At 39.2% G+C, this 10,143-nt stretch overlaps 1 protein-coding gene across 3 annotated transcripts; it reads right to left on the reverse strand.

Annotated features, from left to right (window-relative positions):
* Positions 1–46: 46 nt before the first annotated feature.
* Positions 47–7,102, reverse strand: LOC101468749 (uncharacterized). Of its 3 annotated transcripts, none has more exons than XM_076889890.1 (18): positions 6,988–7,102; positions 6,534–6,653; positions 6,283–6,459; positions 5,944–6,015; positions 5,327–5,435; positions 4,679–4,755; positions 4,210–4,282; positions 3,934–4,046; positions 3,835–3,860; positions 2,878–3,015; positions 2,638–2,747; positions 2,457–2,549; positions 2,283–2,366; positions 2,084–2,198; positions 1,876–1,981; positions 542–724; positions 386–460; positions 47–303 (listed from the first exon to the last, which is right to left on the reverse strand). In XM_076889890.1, the coding sequence occupies exons 2-18, from the start codon at positions 6,534–6,536 to the stop codon at positions 220–222; spliced, it is 1,638 nt and encodes a 545-aa protein (XP_076746005.1). In that variant the 5' UTR covers positions 6,537–6,653; positions 6,988–7,102; the 3' UTR covers positions 47–219. The 3 variants fall into 3 exon arrangements, with proteins under 3 accessions (XP_076746005.1, XP_076746007.1, XP_076746008.1); XM_076889892.1 differs by having other exon boundaries at positions 6,283–6,473; XM_076889893.1 differs by lacking the exon at positions 4,679–4,755.
* Between the last annotated feature and the right edge of the window lie 3,041 nt (positions 7,103–10,143).

A 10,143-nucleotide genomic window follows, 5' to 3' on the forward strand; every position in this document is an offset into this window, starting at 1 on the left:
AACCATGAAATAACAGTGTATGACAATAATAACGCATGCCAACAACTCCTCAAACACATATTGACAACATTTTTATTGAATTTAAGTGTCACTTCAAAAGTTTGCGTGACTACAAATGCATGACAGGACTAAATAAAGTACAGTGTTGAAAATGAGTGGGCTTTCCTACAAGTAAGGCATCACCTGACGGCCAATGCTGCATATGCAGAGGTGTTTTGATCATATGTAGTGGTTAAAGACGGAGTCATACTTTTCTTGCTTCCCTGATGTTACTTCTGGCTCACCGTTCTGCTTGATGAAATCCTGAAATAACAAAAAGACACATCATGTAGAGTTGCTACAAATATAAACTCCAGTTTAAATAGAAGCTCAAGCTGAGTCTTACCTCCATCTCCTCTAAGGTGGCAGTACCATTCTCCACCTTCTGTCCGAGGCCATGACTAAAGCTTGAGTACCGCTCCTGTTTAACATTACACATAACTTGCATTTTCCTATTAATATTATTAACGTATACTTTACACTCAAGTAGCTGCACACATACCTGCATCATACTAGCAATAACCCCATCCTCAATGATGTGAACGGCGTTCCTGAGTCCTCTTGCAAAGGCGTCCATGACTCTGATGTGACTAATGAACAGGTCCTCGAGGTCAGTGGACTCTATGTGCGCCTTTGCAACAAAGTTCAATCCTCCTGGATGCAGGCCGCCTTGTTCAACAATCACCTGGACACACAGAGGAACGAGGAAGTTCGATTATCTCTCATCTAATGTTATTAACAGTGAAACCATTGATCTAAAAATTCATCCTTTTTCATCCAATTCATTCAAGCCAAGCTTTGTTTTAATCTAATCTAGCATCATTCTAACAGATGCTAGATTAATGATTGATTCATCTAAACTAGCCATAGTAACTCATAAAGTGCAGTTTTAGAATTTTTATTGTTTTGAGCTCACATAGATTTAGACATAAAGAGTACATGTCATATTGTGGGGACCCAGCAATGCATAGCTAATGTTAAGTATTGACTTGTTGTCCAGTACTAATGTATTATCTGAAAAAGGCTCACTGCCAGTAATGCACATGCCAAGCTTCAACACAGACTGCACTAGATAATCTCTGGTACTGGAAGCTTTCTGGTCATTTTCTAATAATATACTATTGTAAGTGACCAGAGTTCTGTTGACCAATCATCTTTGAGTAGGCTTTAGTTTCACACTAAACGGTCAATATGGATCGCAATCATCAGATATTCACTTGTAGCCAGGCAACACTGGAAGAGATTAAAAAAAAAACAAAACACTGGCTACTGCTCCAAGTAGCCAAATCAACAACCAACCTAATAAGCTCTCAAATTACTGTCATCTTCTGTCCAGTCTGCAACATTTACTTAGAATTTCATTTTATCAGAGGCAGGCAGACCAATTCTTTTGATGAGCATTACTGTATGCCATCTCCCAAGCACAAATCAGATTATAAAGCTAGCAACTACCTAGCTAACAATAAACATGCCACAGCACTTAGCTGCTAAAGACTTTTTCTACACTTTCCTAATGAGGAAGGAAGAAAAGTGCCTGCCTGACAGAAATTTCCAGTCAGCAGCTAGCTAGTGAACAGAGGACTCAGCTAATAGTAATACATATTTTTACTGGACCCCAACCAACCTACACTACCTCTAAAGGAAGAGTGATCGCTGGATTTATATTTGTTGTATATTGTTGTACATGCGAGGCATCAAGAAAGTGTAACCACCTATTTAATCATTCCAACTGCTGCAGTTTACCAAATCTTGTAAATTTCACCTAAAATATAGCAAACTTAACTTATATTGACTAACATCACTTTAAATAAACCGTTATATATTTAGTTAGCTTACTTTCATGACCAAGGTGGTGTTCCTGATGTCCAGGGGGCACTGATCTGTGTCCCACCCCAGGTAAGGATAGCCTGTGTTGGAGTCAATCGATCCCAGCATCCCAAAACTGTGCACCAGCAAGCAAGAATGATTAAAAAAACAAAACAAACAAAAAGCATGAACATGCTACAAAGTTAGACTTCGGTTACTTCACAAGAGAGTGACTCACGCAGATGCCATGACAATATCGTGTCCTCCTAGAGTGGTGTGGTTGGGCTCAATTTTTAACTTAAAGTCACTGTCCAAACCAAAATGCTTTAGGAATCCTATAAGACTCATTGCATCTACAGAAAACAACAGACATAAGATGCAACACTGAAGAAGCGTATTGGCTTAGGTTACTTTATGATGAGCTTTGGAAGCCTCACCGTAATCATACTGGTGTTTGCTGGGCTCCTTTTGTTGGGGCGCAATCAGAAACTGACAACTCAACCCAATCTTCTCTTTGTAGTCTGCAGACAAACACGCAGACATGAAACAGAACAGACACAGCTGACAAACTCAAAACTCAAAGCCTGTCTGCTGTTCACGTGCACACTTACTGACAGCCATTTTGAAGAAGATGGCCATGTGATTGAGTTCAACAGCAACATCAGTGTTATGGATGGAGTGGAAACCTCTTCCTCCCCAAAAAACTAAAAAGCCAAAAATGTGCCGATTAAAGCGCCACTTACACAGAAGAGTCACAACATTACAAGATCGTAACCATCAAATCCATCATACCAAAGTTTTCTGCACCCAGCTTCTTGGCGATTTCCAGACTTTTTTTCACCTGAGCACCAGCATAGGCCAGCACATGGCAGTCAGGGTTAGTGGCTGCACCATTCATGTACCTGTAGTACGATGTTTATAGACAGAAATCTGCATAACTGACTGAACCATTCATAACTTTCTGTGCTCCTGAAACTCAGGTTTAACAAAAAAAGAAAAAAGTGAGGTTTAAGGTATGACTACAGTGTTAACCTTAAGTGAGTAAAGAGGTTACAGGTGATCCACAGCAACTTCACTCCAGTCTGGTTCTGTAGCTTGAGAGCCAGGTCTGTTATTTCATCCAGATTGCGGTTGGACTCCTCCAGCGTGGAGCCCTCAGGGGCAATGTCTCTGTCGGGGGCACAGGGCTAAGCACTCAATTTCAGAGCACCAGAATAATACAGTATACAGATACTATTACCACTGAGTGAAAATACCCTCTTATCTCCCAGACCGTACAATTATACATAAAATTGTCGCAGAAAACATGTAGAAATAAAAGCATATGAGGTGATTATACTGTAGATAATCAGGGAATGTGGATAAAAATGTTCGTAATCCTCATATAGTTAATGCAATACTTTTGTTAAAACCCTTCAATTAAAACTGAAAGTCTGCACTTTAGTCACATCAGGACCTTTTCATTTTAAAATCATGATGGTAGTGTGCAGAAGCAGGTCTACAAAAATACTGGTGGCTGCCAGTGCTACCCCTCAGCCTCATCGTAGATGCACCTACAGTATAAATTAGATAATGTTAGGTCATTTTGAGAAAACCTGACCTCTGACCTTGAATTCAAGGCCACCGAGACTGAAACTCTTCTGATTGTTAGTAGATGCAGCTTTGGAATGAATGTGAAAATCCTATCTCACCTCATTCTCAAGTTATCGCATTCCCAAACTCAGATGTCCACGCCATGTAAGAGCTGAGTTTGTGTCTGTCCATAATTGTGACATGGATGAAGTTCCAACCATATTTTGAGCCTAATCAAAGCATCCTGGTAGTTCTAAGTATATCTGAAGAAAACTACAGCCCAGACTGCACTGGCTATTTTCATGAATTCAATGTATAACTACATGCACCCCATAAACATGGTACATTATGTTCTTCTACATTCCACCAGAACTTTTTCAGGTCAGGGTGAAATCAAGATAACTTCAGCTTTCTTACCTGTCATGGAAAGTGTAATATTTTACCTGTGAAAACAAACAGACGTCAATGAGGAATTATACTGTGATCTGGTCAGCTCTGAGATATTAAAAGCCTCACTCCAAGCTTGGTGAAAAACTCAAAGACTGCACAGAGTCGCTTCCTGGCTGATTTCATAGGAGACCCTTTATTCCAGAGCCGGTGGTGGGTTGGAACTCCAAAAGGACCGGCACCTACCAAACAGAAAACAAGGCAATATTACAAAGGAGATGTGCTGATCTGAGAAAAGTAAAACTGTATGTGTGCATGAGTCAAAGCCTGCGGGACACATTTGTAACCATCGACCTTCAGACTGTTTAATGAGTTGCACGAGTGTTGGCTAAATCGCAACATTACCCGGTCCACAGAAAGAGTGCCAGTAGCAGACTGAAAACCTCAACCAGTCCTCCATCGTCCTCCCCATCAGCACCTGCACACAGGAACACCGAGCTCCACACAGCCTTACACAACTCTAACTGTGCAGTCAAAACCATGACACAAACAGAGTTAGGTCAGCATGTTATTGTATTAACCTCCTGAGTGGCCCCGGAGCAAAAATGTACAGCTGACATTATGGTTTTTTCCAATATCAAACTAAGACGACTAAAAACATCTGCATAGATAAAGCAGTTTAGGTTGTACTGTGCAGTTAATTGGATTTTGAAACAGTGTGTCCTGGAGCATGCCATTATTAATGTCGCACTTTAATAACAAACAAGAAATAATTACATCAAATTCCAATTATTTGCCCACTTTGGTTTTCTACCCCTGAGTCTGCTTGACATATCTGTGTGTGTGTGTGAGTGTGTGTGTGTCTCTCACCTACCTCTTCTGCACTGTAGTGTTTAAAACACATGACATCACCAGGTCCAGCATCGGGTTTATACTGGATTTTGGGAATTCCTGTGCAACATGTTTTTTAATATTTGTTTTAAAACATCCTAAGGAGTGACAGCTCTTTCAATATTAACTTTGGAAAGACCAGCCTGAGGATAAAAAGGCTCACAGATTTAGTTACTGCCATCAAATCACATGTAAAACACATTTTACAGACTTGTTTTTACATGATTCCATTTTATCTTTTATCTTCTTGTTATCATATTTCAGTTACCTTTCTTATTGCCTGCATCTAACCTTTCATTGATTTATTTACATTTTTAATTGTTTTTTTCTTTTTTAATAATCTGTGTGCAGGCATCGTCTATTTGTTTAAATTGTTCCCTGTGAGTATTCCTTTTGTCTGTTTGCCAAAGTACTTTGTGATCTCTGTTCTGGTAGTTCATTATTATTATTATTCATCTTGGGAAGATGGGAAGAAATACATTTTTAAACAAGTTATTTAACTCAGAGTGAAGATCATATAAGAGTGGTAAAAGACCACAGACTGCAGCAGGACACTAAGCTTTAAGGTCTATAAACCCTTTTGGCCTCCCTCCCTCACACACACTTTACCGTTTCAAAAATCTCTGTTTACCTGCAAAGAACTTCTCCTGCGCTGCCATTTTTCGGTCCGCACTACGAGCCCTGCCAGCAGGCGCTAATTTCTTTTGTCTTCCTCCCTCGTTGGTTCCACTACGCGGCCTCTGAACATGTACAGGTTTTCAAGATTCAGCAAAAGTTCGTGCAATACCAAAATTACCTTAACTATTATCAGTGCATATTATTTGAAAACAGTGATATATATAATTACATCCGAATGTGGCGACCCGTATCGTCTTTGAATTTGAATCTACATGTTTTGCTTGTTCACAGTCACACTGCAAAATGGGCACACTGTTCATTTGGACATCAATTTATTTTTCATTCACTGGTCAAGGTTTGATCTAGCTTTAATGAGTCAAAAAAACTTCATAATGGTCACAAAGTGATGCAACTATTGGATATAGAGTGCATTTTAAGTGCCACTTGTACATCTGTACAAAATAAGACATTTGAGACTGCATGCTGACAAATGTCAGGGTTACTTGAACAATTATATACCTGGCTTTAGGTTCTAACACATTTTAGTCACACAGACTTATAATGTCATCTATGAACTTTTACCTATATAAAGTATACAGTACTATAGTGGAAAAGGGGCATAATATTTACCTTAATACACTGCAACGGCTGCACAGCAGCCAGTGGGTTCCCATCTTTTTGACACTGGTCCCATTCCAGAATCTTTAAGATAAAATATTTATAAAGTATGAGTTTTTATTCTTATGTAATAAAATTACTTAATGGCGTTTTCTCTGAAAATCAATCAATCTAGCAACAGTACTTGATATGGATGTCTTAAAATCTCTGCCAGGTCTACAGGTTATTAATGTAATTACTTAAACATATTTATTTCTATTTTGCTAATGTACTGTTTGTCTTTTAGTTGCTAATAAAAAAATTGCTGATTTTAAACACTATTTAACTACAACACAAACAGTTAATACATACCCAATTTTTAATGTCAACCGTCATACTAAACCAGTAAAATCCGGAACACACTGCTGCTAGCGTTTTCTGTATGCCAGTGTGTCCTCCTATTGGACATGAATGAAACTCATGAAAGATCCTCCTGGCATCGTCCATGGTTTTAACTACTCTTCTGGTTCCAAAAAAAGAGTTCTCCATCTACAGAAAAAAAACTATTTACAATGTATTTAATCAAATATGTGATTTGTTAATATTAACAAAAAATTACTGACCATTCAGTTTGAATTTTGAGGCATATCTTCTGAGGTTTTGCCTCTGAGCCTTGTCATATTCTGAAGGGTAGGACCCAGCAGAAAGTAACGAGTATATCTCTTCCCATTTCTTCTCCATATCTACAAACGTAAACAGACATTTTCTTTTGAGCTTCAATATGTGCAGCAAACAATGCATACAATTTAACCTATTAAATAACCACATTACCTAAGTAGACTTAACAGAATATAACGGTCTTATCACTCAGCAAGAATGCACTGCAAACTTTCTAACTTTCTAGATAACATCATATGTGTACAAGCTTAAATCATGACTTGAAACTAGACTTAACCGAAGCTGCAAATTCGATAATTTTGTGGAAAACGCAGACAGCACGTTCACTTTAAAATTAACAAACATTCACAATGGCTTAAAAAAACCAAGTATCCACGGCAATAAAGTATCAATACTTACCTATTTTCCAAATATCAAAAACGTAGCATGAAATTACAGGCGGACGCTATCCCTGAAAATTCCGGTTTTGTGTTGTGCGCATGCGCAGCTCATGCGCAGAAGCAATGGGTAGGATGGATTATCAGAACACAACCGCATCATCGCTGCAGATGAAGGTTTGCACATTTTAAGTGGCAGTTGTAAATTTTATAACCTGTAAAGAGAATTAGTGAAACAAATTCATTCATTTTTCTTTCTACTATATCCGCCCGTCCCTTTTTTTACATGAACAACTACAGAAACCACTTGTTCTTTTTGATGGCTAAAACGAAATGGTGCTTTACCGCCACCAACTGGCAGGGAGTGGGAATAACAAACAAGAAGCGTTCATATTCTCTTAAATTGGAAACATTACAACATCTGCATTTCCCGGAGGGGTAGAATTGCAAGGTATCCATCGTCCATCTTTTTAGCACTGCTACTTGAAGCCCACTATAGCGCAAATGCTTACACATTCATAGGCCAATAGTAATATAATAATAGACAATAAAAATATAATCCAAGCAACACAGTGCTTCCAAATCTTGTTTTTCTTTCCTTACACGTTCATTGCTCATACATAAAGGATGAGTGAGTGTGTAACCATCAGTTCAGCCAGTGTTGAAAGTGCAGAGAAAACATAAATATCGTAGAACTAACAGGAGAGTGAGAAGATCCTATGAAACTTGAGAAATCATTGGTGGACTAAACATATGACATGACAGGTCGCCCTCACTGCTGCTGAAAGTGGCACACTTTTGCCCAACGGCATGCCATTAAATGGCAGCAGCAGGAAGAATGCCAGAGTGCACAGAAAAAAAATGTATCTGAAAAGCAGTTTCTTCAAAAAACATAACAAAACAACAACAAAAAACCCCAAACAATCTGCATCAGAGACAAAAACTGGCTAAGAAAACAACCAGGTTACAGAAATAAGTTTAATGTTCATTTCTGTCAGAGGGATGTGGACTCAGTCACTGGATTAAAATCCCATTCAGTCAAATATTAGTTTTTATCACCATGGTAGCTTTACTCATCCCTATTTCCTACAGAAATAATGACAGTCAGGTAGATATTTATAGACATTTACCTCCAACATCATTGTTGCTCAGTGGAACTGTGCTGTACTATAAACACACAGTGACGCTGAATTCAACCAAAATAGGAAACTAATAAAGTACATCAGCTCCTTGGCTGCCAACAAGTGATGTATCACCTGACTTGTGGCTAGAATTAGCTAAAAAGCTAAAATAAGCTAATATTCTCCAGTGATTAGCTTATGTTCTTGGTGCTGTTGAGAGAACAAAGGTGGATAAGCAAACGCTTTTTAAGTCACATAAATAACCTCGCATTATCAGAGCAATTTTTACATTTGCTTGCCAATGTTTCAGGTAAAATGTGTTTTAAATCAGCACCACAGATATGTATCATGAAGTTACCTCTTTGTCTTCTTTCAGGGACAGCTACAAAAGTTTTATACATTAATGACGAGCAGCGCTGCTGAAGCATGCAACACCTTTGTGTGCCTGCACTGTAACATCTAGAACTGGACATTTAAACCTGTTTTTGTTGTAACCTATACTGTCATCAGTAGACAAGTTTGTACAGACAAGTTTACAGTAGTTTTATTCCTACTATTACTCTGATGAAATTTAGGCATGCTTTAGCACTTGCCAATGATTGAAAATCCCCGAACTAATAATAGCAGATGAGTGTGTTTACTTGCAGGTTGAGGAAACGACATCATCCTGCAGAAGGTAGCCTCATCGAATTCATCAGGATTATTGATCTTGATCAGTCGACATCTCTTCAGGTGGCGAGTAAGATGCTGAGGTTGAGGATGGAAAAGTCCAGATCGAAGCTGAACCTGAGGGTATCCTTCCACTCCTTGATGACAATTTTGAGTAAGATCACGTAATGGAAAGAGATGCGGACAATGAAGTCATAAATTATGATGTCTGGCTCAGTGAGGACTCTGGATATTACTCACTAAATGAGGATGAGAGATCTAATTTTGGTCTTCTCTCATACAGCAGTTAGCATGAGACATTTTTTGGCAGGGTTATGAGATTGCTGTGACCATCTTGTCGATGCTCCACATGTACTTGTTCTACTTGCAACATGTAACATGTAAAGGATAATGGGCAACATGTTCTACACCAAGAACCTTCAGTCACTCAGAGGTTAGAAGAGGCTGCTCTCTCAACCTCAGGCATCAGCACCACCACAAAGAGGAACAGGGAAGAGATCTGTCCTGAGCAGGTAAATAGGTGTGAAAAAATATAGAGAGCTGATGAACAACCCGAGAAGTCTCTAACCATCGACTTCAGGGCTCAGCTCTTCAGCCAGGAGAAATGTGGACAGGAACTACTAGGAGTTAGCATTCTCCACATGAGGCATCAGCTTCCATAGGAATGGAAATGGAAAGTCATAGCGAGTCAGCTCCTTTAACTTTACGTTTAAACTCCACTTTTAGTCCTCACAGAAGACTCTGCAAGATGTCTTTTGGGCGCTCATTGTGGGACAATGACAGGAACTCCTGTTGGTACCTGACAACACCGTTTACTGCAGGATACAGAAACTATGACACCTTTGTCTGTGAAGGTATAGTTTAAAATTTGGTAGCCTTAGCTTCTGGCAGGGCTAGTATAAATTTGGTAGCCTTATGTATGGCAGAGCTAATAAAGCACTTGTTAGTGACTTGCACCTGGGGTTTTCTGTACATATCTGAGAGTTGGATTGTTTAAAACTGATGCAGAAAATGTTACTGACTGTAAGGCAAAAGTGAAGTATATTAGAAGAATCCTGATGGATTTTCATTTGTTTTATTTTTTGCTGAGTGATGCTTGATGGTAGCAGCAGACAGAAATACAAGTGCTTTTTTGTATAGTTTATTAACTTACTCTTTGTATTTAAGGAGTGGGCAGCCACCAATCTAACGCCCGGTGTGTGTAGGGACAGTACCTTGCTCAGGTACCTCAGGGTAGCCATTCGGTAGATTTGAACCCCGGACCTTCCGATCATGGGACAAATTGGGGCGATCATGGCTCAAGAGTTGGGAGTTCGCCTTGTAATCAGAAGGTTGCTGGTTTGAGCCCCAGCTTGGACAGTCTCGGTCGTTGTGTCCTTGGGCAAGAC

Source organism: Maylandia zebra, linkage group LG11, assembly GCF_041146795.1.
Source record: "Maylandia zebra isolate NMK-2024a linkage group LG11, Mzebra_GT3a, whole genome shotgun sequence".
NCBI classification, from domain to species: Eukaryota; Metazoa; Chordata; class Actinopteri; order Cichliformes; family Cichlidae; genus Maylandia; species Maylandia zebra.